Genomic DNA, 17,385 nt, shown 5'->3' on the forward strand with positions numbered 1-17,385 from the left:
TACATTTTCATGTTTATACTTTTATCCCATTGTAAAGCACTTTGAACTGCATCATCTGTATGAAAAGTGCTCTATAAATAAGTTGTTATAATATTATTATTATTATTAAGCTTTTATACACAGAGACTGGGAGAGTAGGTACCTGCAACATGCTGCCAGGTGTAGTGGTGGAAACAGGTGTGATAGTGGCATTAAAGAGGCAATTAGATAGACACATGGACAGATAAGGGATGGTATGGAACATGGGTAGGTAGTTGGGTTTAGTTTAAATTGGCATCGTGGTTGGCACATGGACTAAAGGGTCTGTGCCCATGTTGTACTGCTTTGTCCAATCTAGAGCAGCAGGTAGAAAGGCAAATGCAATGTTAGCATTCATTTCACGAGGACTGGAATATAAAAGCAAGGATGTGATGCTGAGGCTTTATAAGGAATTGGACTATATTTGGAGTATTGTGAGCAGTTTTGAGCCACTGGTCTAAGAATGGATGTGCTGGCGTTGGACAAGGACAAGAGGAGGTTTACCAGAATGATTCTGGGAATGAAATGGTTAACTTATGAGGAGTATTTGAAGACTCTTTGCCTGTACTCACTGGAATTTAGAAGAATGAGGGGTGTCCTCTTCAAAACCTATCAAATATTGAAAGGCCTAGATAGAGTGGATGTGGAGAGGATGTTTCCTATACTTGGTGAGTCTAGGACCAGAGGGCACAGCCTCGGAATACAAGGACATGCCCTTACAACAGAGATGAGGAGAACTTCTTCAGCCAGAGGGTAGGGATTCTGTGGGATTCATAGCCACAGATTTTTGTGAAGATATTGGGTATATTTAAATCGGAATTTGGTAGGTTCTTGATTAGTCAGGGCATCAAAGGATATGGGGTGAAAGCAAGAGAAATGGGTTGAGAGGGGAAAATAAATCAGCCGTGATCAAATGTTGGAGCATATTTGACAGACCTATGCCTTATGGTCTTATCTATACTATATGCTTCCTTAAGGTTGTCATAGCCGGAGGTAGTGGGGATGAGCTCCCACTACCTATTAAATACTCTCAATGCGCGTAAGTCCAGCAAAGTCCAGCTCCGGGCCTTCATGTGTGGCTTAGCAACTAAGCCTGGTGGAACCACTTACTCTGACAAGAGAAGGGGCAAAGGCAGGTTACTGATGCCTTAACACCAGTTGCTTCCGGCAGATGGGTTCAATAGCCGTGGTAGGCAGCTCACCTAGGAGAAGGAAAACTCTGATCTCAAGCCTCTGCTGCCTTGCAGCTACAGACACTCATGGGGAAGGTTTTGGAGTAAATCCCAGGGAAAAATATGGAGCTGGAGTTCCCTAAGGCAGTCCTATGTTGAGTCCAATGCTGACTGGCAACTCCTGCAAAGCCATTGGTGCTAAATTGTATCACTATCTGCCATTCCTTTGGGTTCATCATCTGTGTTGAGAGGGGAAGCCTGCTACATGGGCGACAGCTTGCTCTACATCTCGTACTGCCCTGGCTTTCGTAGACAGCTAAGATGCAATGTCCATGGTTGACCCCATGATCTATATGCATATGAAGAGTTGAAATGGATTGCTGATGTGGCAGGTTACTCTGTTGGGAGGTTGTCGGGCTTCTTGTCTGTGAACAATGACATTAACATATTTGTTTGTCTTCCAGTGATTGTTATGTGCATGCACTCCGCTCTCATCGGAGGTGAGCAGCAGTCAATCTTCCTACAGAAAGCCCATGACCAGGGGCTGACAGATGGGAGATACGTCTTCATTCCATACGACACTTTACTCTACAGCTTACCTCACAAGAACACAACTTACTCCGCACTGAGAAACGACACCAAGCTGTTGGCTGCCTATGACGCTGTCTTGACCATAACAATGACTTCAGACGAGATGTCCTTTTACGAGGCTTTCAGAAAGGCGCAAGAGAGGGGAGAAATAACAACATCCCAGCTTGCAGAGCAGGTACAGGGGCTGAACCCAATGGGCAATTATTTAAGGATGGAGGGGAAAGGTTAAAGAAGATGTCTTCTTCTTTTTAAGCCCGTCACCCCTACTGGGGCAAAGGCCCCAACAGCAGCTTGTCAGAGTCCTCAGACCTGAGCTGAAGGTTGATCTGCCCTGTGGCTTGTGCTTTTGCCACGTGACGTAATACGTCTTCCAGGCGAAGGTTCATCCTCTCCCAGGGGTGAAGTCTTTGGATCTTCTGCTGGCGGTTCTGTAGCTCTGGGGTTTTTTTACAGGATGGGTTGCCCTCCTCCTTCCACAACTTGGGTTGGGATCATCCCAGGGGGAGCGAAAGGAGATGTCGGGGGAGTGGGGGGCCAGATCTTTTACACGGTGAGCATTGGGTGCCTGGAACAGGAGTAGTGGTGGAAGCAGAGGCGATGGTGGCATTGAAGGGACAGAGTCGACATGATAGACTCATGAATACACAGGCAACAGAGGGAAATAGATCTCGTACAGGCAGGAGAGATTTAGTTTAGTTAAGCATTATGCTTGCACAGTCTTGGTGGGCTGAATGGCCTTTTCCTGTGCTGTACTGTTCTACATTCTATGTACTAGGTTCTAGGTTCCAATTCTCAGTCAGGCAATAATCTGTACAGAAAGAAATCATTAAAGATTTATATTGAAGGATAATTGAGTTGATCGAATTAAAAACAAATTAAAAAATAAAAGTAAATGCAACACCGACAGCAGGACATATATAGAAAAAGGTGCCAGAAAAGAGCCAGTAGCATCATGAAGGATCTCACCCACCCTGCTCATGAACTGTTTGTCCCACTGCCATCAGGGAGGAGGCTACATAGCATCCACACCAGGACCACCAGACTCAAAAACAGCTACTTTCTCCAAGCAGTAAGGCTGATCAACACCTCCACCCACTAACCCACCCCTCCACACCCCCAACCACCACTACTTTATCATTTCCCATCAGTCAATTGACGTACAGACACTCTTGTGCCTAGCGTCACTTTATGGACATACAATCAATCTATTTATATAAGCTCTCTCATGTAATTGTGTGTTTCAGTGCCTCTCAATTGGAAACCCTATTTCCAGTTTCCACAGCGCAAGACCAATCGCTGGCCTATTCTTGCTCATAAGTTCAAGTTCAAAGTTCAAAATAAATTTATTATTGAAATTCAGTACATATATCCCACCATATACTACCTTGCGATTCCTTTTTCTGCAGGCATCTACAGGAAAATAACGCAATTCAATAGAATTTATGAAAAACTATACAGAAACAAAAACTGACAAACAACCAATATGCAAAAGAAGACACATTATGCAAATAATAAAAAAGTAAATGAATAATACTGAGAACATGAGTGGTAGAGTTGTTGAGAGTGAGTGTGTAGGTCGTGGAATCAGTTCAGTGTTGAGGTGAGTGAAGTTCTCCACGCCGGTTCAGGAGTCTGATGTGTTGAAATAATAGCCCTTCTTATTCTGCAGGTTTCCCCGCTTTTTGGAACAATTTACAATGGCATCTATTTCATCGCCAAGACCATGGAGAACGTGCTGCGAGATGGAGTCTATATCTCAGGGGTGACGCTTGCCAATTATACTAAGAATTTGAACTTCACTGGTTTCAATCAGAAGATCGAAACCAGAGAACGAGGCGAAGGGATAGCAAGCTATGTCATCTTGGACACCGATGGGAAGAGTCACCAGCTGCTAGCTACCTACATGATCAATATGGTAACTGAAACTCTGCAGCCTGGAAATAATGCGATTCATTTCCCCAGGGGATCACCTCCGAATGCCGACTCTAACTGTTGGTTTGAGCCAAATATCATTTGCACTGGAGGTAGGTTTCATGGTTTTAATTGAATTTCCATCAATTGTTGAGTATGGTATGTTGTATATGCTGTCTGCTCGGTGGTGAAGTCTCCAAATGTCAACTATAAAACATAGTTGAAGAAATAGGCCATTTAGCCCATTGGTTCTGCTCTGATGTTAGACTGTGGCTGATTTATTATCCCTCTCAACCCATTCTTCAGCCTTCTCTCCGCAACCTTTACTAATCAAGTTCAAATTCAAGCTTACTGTCATTCAACCATACACATATTTACAGCTAAACGAAACATCATTTCTCTGGAGCCAAGTACAGAGCCTGTAGTCACACACAGTATATATAGTTAGGATCCAGCACATATAGTCACAAAGTTCTATTAGCACAAGTTCTGAGCGACATGGCCTGAAGATTGACAGGTTGACATAAAGTGCAAGGTGCATGTTTCAGTCAAGAAGTTATCAACCTCCACTTTAGATACAATATACCCAACTTCTTCCAAACCCAGTGTTTTCTTCCAACAATACCACACAGGTAGATAGGGTCATAAAGAAAGCTTTTGGCACATTGGCCCTCTTGGATCAATGTATTGAGTACAGGAGTTGGGATGTTATGCTGAAGTTGTATAAGAAGTTGGTGAGGCCTAATTTAGAGTATTGTGTCCAGATTTGGTCACCTACCTACAGGAAAGATGTAAAGATTGAGAGAGTACAGAGAAAATTTTGAAGGATCATGCTGCGACTGGAAGCCCTGGGTTATAAGGAAAGATTGAAAAAGTTAGAACTTTATTCTCTAGAACATGGAGATTTGAGAGGGGTATACACAATTATGAGGGGTAAAGATAGTGTAAATGCAAACAGGCTTTTTCCACTGAGATTGGGTGAGATTACAAATAGAGGTCATGGGTTAAGGGTGAAAGGTGAAATGTTTAAAGAGAACATGAAAGGAAACAACTTCATTCATGAGAGTGTGGAACAAGCTGCTAGTGCAAGTGGTGGATGCAATTTCAATTTCAACATTTAAGAGAAATTTGGATATACACATGGATCATAGGAGTATGGAGCGTTAAGGTCAGGGTGCAGGTTAATGGGGGTAGGCAGTTTAAATGGCTTAGCATGGAATAGATGGACTGAAGGGCCTGTTTCTGTGCTGTAACACCAGATAGGTAACATTCATAAGAAAAACAAACTGTATATTAAACATAAATAATACACAATTTTTCATGCACCCAATTAGGACAAATACAAAACAAAATTAATTTTAGTGCCAAGTGATTAAAATGGTTACAGTTTTGCTGTACTCTAGTGATTAGGGTTCTGTCGGTTGGTTCAATCACTAACTAGTTGACAGGAAGTGGCTGTTCCTGAACCTGGTGGTCTGGGACTTCATGCTTCTGTATCTCCTGACCAATGGTAGATACGAGAAGCTGGCATTGCCCAGATGGTGGGGAGCTTTGATGACTTATGTTGATTTCTTGAGGCGTCTGCTCCAGTAGATACTGTCGATGGTGGGGAGGGATGTACTTGTGAAATATTGGGCAGAGTCTATCACTCTTCACAGCTTCTTACGTTCCCGTGTATTTGAATGGCCATACCAGATTATGAAGCAACCAGTCGGGATACTTTCAAAAGTGAATCTGTGAGAGTGTTTGGTGGCATGCCAAACCTCCTTAATCTTCTAAACAAATAGAGATGCTTCTGCCTTTCGATAGAAAGGCTGCCGAGGCTCACCATCAAATGCTCAAAGTCAGCTTATGCTGGGCATTTAAGACCATAAGCCCATAAGACATAAGAGTAGAATGAGGCCATTTGGCCCATTGAATCTGCTTCAGCATTTGATCATGGTTGATATATTACCATTCTCCTGCCTCTTCCTGTAACCTTTGACACTGTGACTAATCAAAACCTATCAAGCTCTGCTTTAAAAATACTCAATGACTTGGCCTCCACAGCCATCTGTGGCAATGAATTTCACAAACACGCCACCTTCTGGCTAAAGCAGTCCCTCCTCATTAGTTTTCTAAAGGGATGTCCTTCTGTCCTGAGGCTGTACCCTCTGGTCCTAGACTACCCCACCACAGGAAATACCCTCTCCAGGCCCATTCTATCTAGGTCTATCAATATTTGGTAGGTTTCAATCAGATGCCCCCACCCCCCCCTTTTTCTTCTAAACTCCAGGGACTACAGGCCCAGGGCCATTAAGTGCATCTTTAACCCTATCATTAACCCTATCATTCCTACAATCATTCTTGTAAAATATCTCTGGACATTCTCCAATGCCAACATATCCTTTCTTAGGTAGGAGGCCCAAGCTGCTCACAATACTCCAAGAGAGGGCTCACCAGTGCTTTACAAACCCTCAGCATTAGATAGATAAATAGATACTTTATTGATCCCAAAGGAAATTACAGCGTCACAGTAGAATTGCAAGTGCACAGATATACAATTATACAAACATTAAAAGAGAAGTAAAAAAGAATAAAAAAAGTAAGTTACCTCGAACAGTCTAACAGGAGGGGGTCATCACCTCCCCGGCTGGAGGTTGACTCATTATAGAGCCTAATGGCCAAGGGTAAGATTGACCTCATATAGGACCTCATATCCTTGTTTTTATATTCTAGTCCTCTCACAATGAATGCTAACGTTGCACTTTCCTTCCTTATCACTGACTCAACCTGCAAATTAAACTTTAGTGAATTTTGTATGAGTAACTAAATAGGGTCATAGGGTGCTGCAGCGTGGTGACAGAACCTTTGACCCATCTGGTCCATACCAAACTGTTACTCTGCCTTGTAAAACATTATCCCTGCTGGTGATGCCCACAACCCAAAAATGAAAACAAGATCAGGGAAGTTTCCATATGAAAAATTAGGCAATCACCTTTTGGAAGAAGTTTCATAAATTCAATATAGAGAAGTTATAGAGGAAGAAAGGTAAAATAGTCATGAATAAATCCAATAATTAATTCAGGAGAAACTTCCCCAGAGTATGAACAGAAAATTATATATTTAGTGGTTACTTTATTAGGTACCTCATGTAAAGTTCAAAGTAAATGTTTAATCAAAGCACATATATGTCAGCATATAGAACCCTGAGATTCATTTTCTTGTGCATACTCAATAAATTTTATAGAGTTTTAATAACCTTATAGAGTTTTTTGAGTAAGTTACCAGGAAAGTGGTTAAAGGCATGGACTTTAGCAAGGCATTTGACAACATCCCACATGGAAGGCTGGTCAAGAAGGTTTAGTTACTCAACATTCAGGATGAGGTATTTAATTGGATTAGACAGTGTCTTTGTGGGAGAAGCTGGAGAGTGGTCGTAGAGGGTTGCCTCTCTGACTGGAGGCCTGTGACTAGTGGTGTGCTGCAGGGATCAGTGCTGGGTCCTTTGTTGCTTGTCATCACTTTCAATGATCTGGATGATAATGTGCTTTGTTGGAGCAGCAAATTTGCAGATGACACCAAGACTGGGAGTGTAGTGGACAGGGAGGAAGGCGATCATGGCTTGCAGTGGGATCTGCATCAGCTGGAAAATGTGCTGAAAAATGGCAGATGGAATTTAATGCAGACGTGTGAGAGGTTTCGTACTTCAGAGGAACCAGTCAGGCTAGGTTTTACACAGTGAATGGTAGGACAAAAAGATCTAGGAGTACAGGGATACAATTCATTGAAAGTAGTCTCACCAGTAGATAGGATCATACAGAAAGCTTTTGGCACATTTTGGCCTTCATGAATCAATCTACTGAGTACAGATGATGAATTTTATGTTGAAGTATTTAACTTCAACATAACATTGGTGAGGCCCAATCAGGAATATTGTGTGTAGTTTTGGTCACCTACCTGCAGGAAAGATGTAAATAAAGTTGAAAGAGTACAGAGAATATTTGCAAGGATGTTGCCAGGTCTGGAGGACCTGTGTTATAAGGAAAGATTGAATAGGTTGGGACTGTATTTTTTAGTATGTAAAACATTAAGTGGAAATTTGATAGAGGTATATAAAATTATGAGGGATATAAATAGGGTAAATGCAAGCAGGCTTTCTCCACTGAGATAGGGTGAGATTACAAATAATGGTCATGGGTTAAAGGTGAAATGTTTAGAGGGAACATGAGGGGAAACATCTTCACTCAGAGGGTCATGAGAGTGTGGAATGAGCTGCCAGCACAAGTGGTCCATGCAATTTCAAAGTTTAAGAGAAGTTTGGATAAGTACATGGATAGTAGGGATATGGACGACCAAGATCCCAGTGCAGGTCGATGGGTGTAGGCAGTTGACATGGTTTATAGCATTGACTAGATGGGCTGAAGGACCTATTTCTGTCCCATACTTCTCTATGACTCTATGACTCTACACATCTATAGAAACTTGTCAAAATTTTGAGTGAACTTGGCCTTTTCTCCCTGATCAGACCCCACTTGGAGTACTGTGCTCTGTTCTGGTCGCCTCACTACAGGAAGGATGTGGAAGCCATAGAAAGGGTGCAGAGGAGATTTACAAGGATGTTGCCTGGATTGGGGAGCATGACTTATGAAAACAGATTGAGTGAACTCGGCCCTTTCTCCTTGGAGTAACAAAGGATGAGAGGTGACCTGATAGATACAAGATGATGAGTGGCATTAATCTTGTAGATATTCAGAGAGTGGTGAGTGCATGGAATGGGCTGCCGGCAACAGTGGTGGAGGTGGATATGATAGGGTCTTTTAAGACACTCTTGGACAGGTACATGGAGCTTAGGAAAATAGAGGGCTATGTGTAAGCCTAGGTAATTTCTAAGGTAAGGACATGTTCGGTACAGCATTGTGGACCAAAGGACCTGTATTGTGCTATAGGTTTTCTATGTTTCTATGCTTTAGATATCATGCCAAATCTGTGCAGACTCCTGAGGAAGTGGAGGCACTGCTGTATGTTCTTTGTAACTGCACTAACAAAGGGCAGGTCCACTGAAATAATAACAGAGGAACTTAAAATTGCTGTCTCTCTGCACCTCTGATCCTCCAATGAGGACTGGCTCAGGGACATTTGCTTTCCTAATAAATTGGCCACAAAATGTATGTTCATGGTCTTCTGCTGCTGTAGTCCATCCACTTCAAGGTTAGGCTTGTTGCGTGTTTAGAGATGCTCTTCTGCACACCACTATTGTAATGCATTGTTGTTTAAGTTACTGCTGCCATTCTGTCAACTTGAACCAGACTTGCCATTCTCCTCTGATCTCTCTCTTTAACAAGGCATTTTTACTCACAGAACTGCCACTCACCCCAGTGATTTTCACACCATTCGCTGTAAATTTTACAGACTGTTGTGCGTGAAAATCCCAGGAGATCAGCAGTTTCTGAGATACTCAAACCGCCCCATCTGACACCAACAATCATTCCATGGTCAAAGTCACTTAGATCACATTTCTTCCCCATTCTGATATTTGAACTGAACAGCCACTGAACCTCTTGATCAAGTCTGTATGCTTTTATGCATTGAGATGCCGCCACATGATTGGCTGATTGAATAATGAACAGGTGTACAGGACGTAACTAATAAACCAGCCATTGAGTGTATTTGGAAACACAGTTCTTTTGACCTGTTCACTATTTATATAACTATAAAGTTATATAACAAGAAAACAGGCCCTTTGGCCCAACTCATCCATACCAATTTAAATGCCCAGCTAAGCAAATGCTATTAGCTGTGATTGGCCCATATCCCTCTAAAGACTTCTTATCCATGTACATGTGGAAGTACCTTCAAAATATTGTTATGATTCAATAATATCCATAAAATAAGACCATAATATATAGGAGCAGAATTAGGCCATTTGGTCCATCAATTCTGTTCCACCATTTCATCATAGCTGATCCATTTTCCCTCTCAGTCCCAAGCTCCTGCCATCTTTCCATATCCCTTCACGCCCTGACCCAAAAATCTATCAATCTGCCTTAAATATATCCAATGACTCGACCTCCACAGCTGCCTGTAGCAACAAATTTCAACACTCTCTGGCTAAAGAAATTCCTCCTCATCTTGGGAATTTCATACTTAGGATATATCCCTATTCTTACATACACTTAGATATCCCCATACTTAGGAAGTTCAAGATGATTTGCCTGACGGAGGCTGAGAAACAACTTGATAGAGGTGCATCAAATTATAAGGGGCATAGGTAGAGTGGACAGGTAGCACTTTTTTCACAGGGTGGCAATGGCTAATACCAGAGGGCATCTTCTTAGGGTGAGTGAGATTTGGAGCCATTTCATACGTAGGTTTTTTACAGAGAGTGTCAAGTACCTGGAGTGCACTAGTGGGGTGATGGTAGAGACTGATGCATTAGGGACATTTAAGACACTCCTAGATGGGCACATGGATATAGAAAAATGGAGGGTTATGTCGATGGGAAGGGTTAGATTGGTCGTGGAGTAGTTTAAAAGGTGGGCCAAAGGGCCTGAATTGTACTGTTCTATGTTCCTTGATTCACAATTATGACCAAATTCCACATAAATACTCCTCATTCCCACTATCATTTTCCTCCATTCCTTTAGTAACTTAAATCTTTAAACTCTTATTTTGAATTAACAATTGAAGAGGGAATGACTACCTTTTGTGGATGAGATCTTGAGTCTCAACATGGACAAGACCAAAGAGGTGATTATGGACCTGAGGAAGATGCAAGCTGACCCCTCCTCACTGAACATAAACAGTTCCTCCATGGACAGAGCTAAGGGCACCCACCATTTCCTGTGTAAAACAACTTGCCCTGTTTATTTCCATCAAACTTTCTCCTTTTCACTTTAAATTCATGTCCTCTAGTGTTTAACATCTCTACTTTGGGGCGAAGATTCTGTCTGTCTGCCCTGACAGTTCAATGTGGCTGGACATACAGCACAATGAGCAGTTGTTCCTCAAACTTACCCTGGGCGTACTCTCATTAAAGATTACAGGGAGAGGCAGGAGAATGGGGTTGAGAGGGATAATAAATCAGCCATGATCAAACAGTGAAGACTTGGTGGGCCAAATAGCTTAATTCTGCTCCTATGTGTTACCATCTTGTGATAATGACTGGACTTTCCATACTGTGAAATAAAATTCAAAGTATATTTATTATCAAAGTATGTACACAGAATACAACTCTGAGATTCATCCTCCCACAGGCAGCCACAAAACAAAGAAACACCATGGAACCTGTTCAAGAAAACATCAAACACCCAATGCACAACAAAAGAACAAATTGCACAAACAGCAAAGAGGAAGCGAACAACACATAGAATAGTGAACATGAAACCAGGGGTCCAGTAGTGTTCAGTTTAGTTCAGTTCAACACTGTTGTTAGTCCACTGCAGGCCGTAGGGTCGTTCAATATCAAAGTGCCCCGGTCTGTATCGATTGCCCAGATCAAACCGCTCAAAGACATCAAATAAAAAGAGTAGTCACAATGCGACTTGAACCTCAACATTCCCCAAAATGAGTCCACAGCCTCACCAATAAATCCTAGCAATGTGGATCCCTAGATTCCGGCACTTTCCTCCGACAGCGGCGAGCGACAGGGAGAGGAAGACCGGTCAGACACAGGCAGATGGTGCTGAACACCCGCCCGCACTCCACGTCAGCTTCATCCTTGCTCGATGCCTCAATTGGAGAGAAGCAATGGACTTGATCATGGGCTCATGCCTTGAATGAGTCAGGGAAGAGAAGCAATCAAGATGATCATGGTTTCACGTTCCATCTCCTGGCTTCCTGACCTCCACGCTAAACCTCACTGACCTCCCTCAGAGACAGCAAAGTGCCAGATCTCTTCAAAAACACACCATCAAAATGTAGATTCCAATCACACACATTTTAGTAGTAGGTTCATATTTGAGAGAAGAAGTGAGAGAAATGAAAGAAATAGTTTCATGAACTTGATGCACCATCAATAACTCTCAGAGACGTGAGGCGAGATATAAGCTTTTATTCACTGGAAGAGAGCAGTCAGCAGCAAGAGATCACCATACGACATCTCGGAGACTGAGGGAGGAGCAGTGTCTCCAATCGCCTTTATACCGGGGTCTGTGGGAGGAGCGACAGGAGCAGTCAGCAGAGGGGCGTGTCCAGACAGGTTTATGTAGTTCACCACAGAACTGCAAACAGGATGTTGCCATTGGTCGCACTGTTTGTTGGTGCCATCTCGAAGAACATCCTGAAGAAAATGATGACTGAAGTGAAAAAATGTGTTCAGTTGGGGCCTTGTCTGTCTTCCTGGGAGACTGGAAAGATTCTGTTGCAACATTTCATAAAGAGTATGGGAGTTCATTGTGTCATCTGACCAAAAATTAATCCTTAATAAACAGCATCTCTTCATGAAGGACCCTCACCATCCAGGACATGCTCTCTTCTCATTACTACCACAGGGAGGATGCATACACAGTGAATATTTTAGGAGCAGCTTCTTCTCCTCTGCCACTGGATTTCTGAATGGAAAGTAAACCTCTGAACACTCACTATACCTCTTTTGTACCATTTACTTATTTATATTGTTACTTCTAGTGATTTGTTATGCCTGCACTGTACTGCTGCTACAAAACAACACATTTCATGACCAATGTCAATGACAGTAAACCTGATTCTGATTCCAATTCGTGTGTCAGTAGTTTCTGTCTCTACAGTTGCTGCTTGAGTATTTTAGAATGTTCTCTTCATGGGTCATCACTACAGTACTTTGAGTTTTTGAATTACCTGAATAGTAATCAATATTTCTCCTTTCTCTCTCCTTCTTCTTCTCTTCTTTTTTCTCCCTCATTCCCCTCTCTCTCCCTCTCTCTTTTTCCCTTCTCTCTCTCCCCATTCTCTTCCCTTTCTCTCTAATTTCCACTCCCTCTTTTCATTTCTCCCTTGTCTCTTGTATATCCTCTCTCTCCCCCTCCCCTCTTTCTCACCTTTCTCTCCTTACTCTATCCCTCTCTCTCTCTCCCTCTCTACTCTCCCGTCTCTCTGACTCCCCCTTCTTCCCCTCCCCTTTCTCTTCTCCCCTCTTTTTCCCACTCTCTCTACTTTCTTGCTATCCCTTTGTTTCTTTCCATTCCCCCTCTTTCCCTCTCTCTTTCTCCTTCCCCTTCTTCCACTTTCTCTCCCTCTCCCCCTCTCTATTCCCCCACCTCTCTCTCTTCCCCCCCACCTCTCTCTCCCTTTCTCTCACTCTCTCTCTCTGTCTCTCTCTAGGCATCGAGTTGAAAGTTGTGATACTGGGTTTTGGGTTAATCATTGGCCTGGTACTGTGTGGACTTGTCGTGGCCTACTTTGTCAGGTAGGATACATTCCTTTATTTCACATGGAACAGTTTTCAGTTTGGTTCTGTTGTGTGACCTCCATCAGGAACCCCCTTTTCCATAAGTACGTTAAGGCCAGATTTCCAGGGACACAGAATGAAGTTGTTTTCATTTCAGGCGGCGAATGCAGCACATACAGATGGTGAAGGGGCCCAACAAGATCATAATGACCTTCGACGACCTCACCTTCATCAACCCACAACTCAGCAAGAAGGTGGGTGTGCGGCTCCTGCCGCGGCTGTTTGCTGTGCTTTGTACTGCAGAATATGAGGGCCCGTATTAGTGCAGTTAAAGAGACTATTCAGCTCATCTTGACCACGATCAGGAAGGAGGTACAGGAGCATGAAATCCCAGACTCCGGGTCCAGGAACAATTATTACCCTACAACTGTCGGTCTCCTGAATCCGTGTGGATAACTTCTCTCACCTCAACTCTGAGCTGATTCCACAACCTGCAGACTCACTTTCAAGGACTCTACTTCATGTTCTCAATATTACTTATTTGCAATTTCTCTTATTTTACACATTGGCTGTTGTCAGTCCTTATTGTATTTCTTATAATTAATAAGCTTCAAGACTTTGGCCGCAATACCTCAATTTTCTCACTTGCAGACCCCGGTCAATTTCAGTTGGCAACAACATCTCCTCTTTTTCAGCACAGCTGCACCACAAGGCTGTGTGCTTAGCCCCCTGCCCTACTCATACTTATACTTTATACTTACAACTGTGTGGCTTAGCACAGTGCCAGCGCTATATTTAAATTTGCTGATGATGCCACTGTCATTGGCTGTATCAAAGGGGGTGACGAATCAGCACAGAGGAGGGAGAATGAAAATCAGGCTGAGTGGTGCCTCAACAACAACTTCTCTCTCAAACAAGAGAAAATCTGAGATGCTGGAAATCCGAGCAACACACACACAAAATGCTAGAGGAACTCAGCAGACCAGGCAGCATCCATGGAAAAAAAAGTACAGTCAATGTTTCGGGCCAAATCCCTTCAGCAGAACTTCTCTCTCAATGTCGGCAAGACCAAGAAGCTGATTATTGAGTTCCAGAGGAGAAAACCGAGATCTTTGATCCGGTCCTCATCGGGGGATCAGAGATGGAGAGGGTCAGCAACTTTAAATTCCTCAGTGTTATCACGTCAGAGGACCTATCCAGGGTCCAGCCATTGCAAAGAAAGCACAGCAGCACCTCTACTTTCTTAGAAGTTTGTGAAGATTTGGCATGTCATCTAAAACTTTGACAAACTTCTGTAGATGTGTGGTGGAGAGTATATTGACCAGTTTCACCTTGGCCTGCTATGGAAGCATCAATGCTGTTGAATGGAAAATCCTACAAACAGTAGCAGATCCAGCCCAGTCCATCACAAATAAAGCCCTGACCACCACTGAGCACATCTATATGGAGCACTGTCGCAGGAAAGCAGCATCCGTCATCAGGGACCCACACCACCCAGGCCACGCTCTCTTCTCACTGCTGCCATCAGGAAGAAGGTACAGGAACCTCAGGACTCACACCACCAGGTTCAGCTCAACCATTGGGCTCATGAACCAGATGGCATAACTTCACTCAACTTCACACATCACTGAATTGTTCCCATAACCAACAGACTCACTTTCAAGGACTCTTTATCACATGTTCTCAATCTTTATTTATTTCTATTTTTTAAATTTCTATTTTCGTCTTTTTGTATTTGCACAGTTTGTTGCCTCTTGCAGATTGATTGTCTGTCTCGTTGGGTGTGATCTTTCACCGATTCTATTGTGTTTCTTGTATTTACTGCGAAGGCCCACAAAAAGAGTGACTCTCAAGGAGCTATATGCTACAGTATATATGTACTTTGGAAATAAATTTACTATGACTTTGCCTTCTATGACCAAGTTTATCACCCACATGACCATAAGACCGTAATATATAGGAGCAGAATTAGGCCATTCGGCCCATTGTGTCTGCTCCACCATTCCATCATGACTGATTTATTATCCCTCCCAACCCCATTCTCCAGCCTTTTCCCCATAACCTTTGACACCCTGATCAATCATGAATGTACCAACATCTGCCTTAAATCTACCCAATGACTTGGCCTCCACAGCCACCTGTGGCAACAAATTCCAGAGATTCACCGCCCTCTGGCAAAAGGAATTCCTCCTCGTCTCTGTTCTAAAGGGCCATTCTCGTGAACTTCCTCTGGATCCTCTCCAATACCAGCACGTTTTTCCTTAGGTGTGGGGCCCAAAATCTAAGCCTTCACCCACTTCATGCAATTCATCTCTGCATTACTTGTCGGAAGTGCAATGAGATTATTCGCAGCTTTATCTATTAGGCCAGTGACAGAGCGCAGCTGCTGCTTTAAGGCTCCAGTGACCCACGTCCAATCCTGAGTTTGCACATTAAAGCTAGATTAGCTTTATTTGTCACATGTGTAGGCCCCTTATCTTTGAAAGGATGTGCTGACACTGGAGAGAGTTCAAAGGAGGTTCACAAAAATGATTCCAGATTGAACAGCTTGTCATATGAGGAGCATTTGACAGCTCTGGGCTGGTACTCACACAAGAATTTGGAAGAATGAGGGGTGACCTAATTGAAATCTATCAAATGTTGAAAGGCCCCGATAGAGTGGATGTGGAGAGGATGTTTCCTGTGGTGAGGAAGTCTAGGACCAGAGGACACAGCCTCAGAGTACAGGGACGTCCTTTTACAGTGGTGATAAGGAGGAATTTCTTTAGCCAGAGGGTGGTGAATCTGTGGAACTTGTTGCCAAAGGCAGCTGTGGAGGCCAAGTCTTTGGGTATACTTAAGGAGATTGGTCAGGGCATGAAGGGATATGGGGAGAAGGCAGGAAATTGGGGCTGAGAGAAAAAATGGATCAGCGGTGAAGAAATGTAGGAGCAGACTTGATGGGCCAAATGGCCTATTGGTAGGTTTATTGTCAGCATGCTTTCGATGGGCTGAATTCCATGCCGTATGATTCTCTGCCATTTCCACACTATCTGATTCTGCCTCTGTGCCTTTCAGCTCATTTACCTCTTGATCCTGTTTGTCGTTCTGGTTGTTCCAAATCTCTTCTGGCCTCTCACTCACTCTGCTGCCTGTTAACTCAAGATAAGACCATCAGATATAGGAGCAGGATTAGGCCATTTCATCATGGCTGATCCCTTTTTCCTCTCAGCCCCAACCTCCTGCCTTCTCACTGTATCTCTTCATGCCCCGACTAATCAAGAATCTATCAACCTCTGCCTTAAGTATACCCAATCTCTTGGCCTTCATGGCCATCTGCGGCAATGAATTCCACAGATTCACCATTCTCTGGCTAAAGAAACTCCTCCTCATCTCTTTTCTAAAAAGATGCCCTTCTATTCTGAGGCTGTGTCCTCTGGTTTTAGACTCCCCCACCATAGGAAGCATCCTCTCCACATCCACTCTACCAAGGTCTTCCAACATTCACAAACAAGAGAAAATTTGCAGATGCTGGAAATCCAAGCAACACACACAAAATGCTGGAGGAACTCAACAAGCCAAGCAGCATCTATGGAAAAGAGTACAGTTGAGGCTTCAGGCCAAAACTGGAGAAAAAAAGATGAGGATTCATAGTAAGAAGTTCAAAATTTGATAGTTTCTACATTTGAATGTATTAAAAATTCAATTCTCTGTGGCCTGGCCACTGCCTCCTCAACCCTGACCATGAAGATTGGTGGTGTTGTTGATATTGTAGAAGGTTGCTGTAGGCTGCAATGGGACATTGACAGGATGCAGAGCTGGGCTGAGAAGTGGCAAGTGGAAAATATGGAGTGAAAACAATTTGAAAACAACTTGAGTGCAGGGTACTAGGTTATTGACAGGATCCTTAATAGTGTGGAGGAACAGAAGGATCTTAACACAGGTTAAAGGGTTGACACAACATTGTAGGCTGAAAAGCTTGTATTGTACTATACTGTTCTATGTTCTGTGTTCATGATTCATAAGAACAACTCTATTGCCCATTACGCTGCTGTCGTTTAGGGCAACAATGAAGGTCCTCTATCTCTGGTGGTGTTCAGGGCTTCCTTCATCATGTCAGTAGCTCAGTTTTCACTATTGTCAGTCACGTAAGTCCCAGGTGGAGTGTCAGGAATACTGTCACACTCAGATGTAGAAGGATTCTTCACTGGTGTTCCCGTAACTGTTTGGTTTACCAGTCGGGGTTGTTAGCCCCGAGCTGCATCCACGAACCTGGAGGACCGGTGGATCACTCTTAGTCTGGCCTCTACCCTCTGACCTGTTTGACATGGGTGTCCCTACCAAGAGTCAAAGCATAAAGCCCTGACT

General features: G+C 43.3%; 1 protein-coding gene across 1 annotated transcript in view; it reads left to right on the forward strand.

The window, feature by feature from the left end:
• Nucleotides 1-17,385, forward strand: part of gucy2f (guanylate cyclase 2F, retinal) — a 70,903-nt gene that overhangs the window by 15,712 nt on the left and 37,806 nt on the right. Inside the window, exons 3-6 of the mRNA XM_073044284.1 lie at nucleotides 1,655-1,956; nucleotides 3,451-3,805; nucleotides 12,972-13,056; nucleotides 13,196-13,292. Coding sequence (XP_072900385.1) covers nucleotides 1,655-1,956; nucleotides 3,451-3,805; nucleotides 12,972-13,056; nucleotides 13,196-13,292 — 839 coding nt within the window. The remainder of the gene's footprint in view (nucleotides 1-1,654; nucleotides 1,957-3,450; nucleotides 3,806-12,971; nucleotides 13,057-13,195; nucleotides 13,293-17,385) is intronic.

Source organism: Hemitrygon akajei, chromosome 4 (assembly GCF_048418815.1).
Source record: "Hemitrygon akajei chromosome 4, sHemAka1.3, whole genome shotgun sequence".
Lineage (NCBI taxonomy): Eukaryota > Metazoa > Chordata > Chondrichthyes > Myliobatiformes > Dasyatidae > Hemitrygon > Hemitrygon akajei.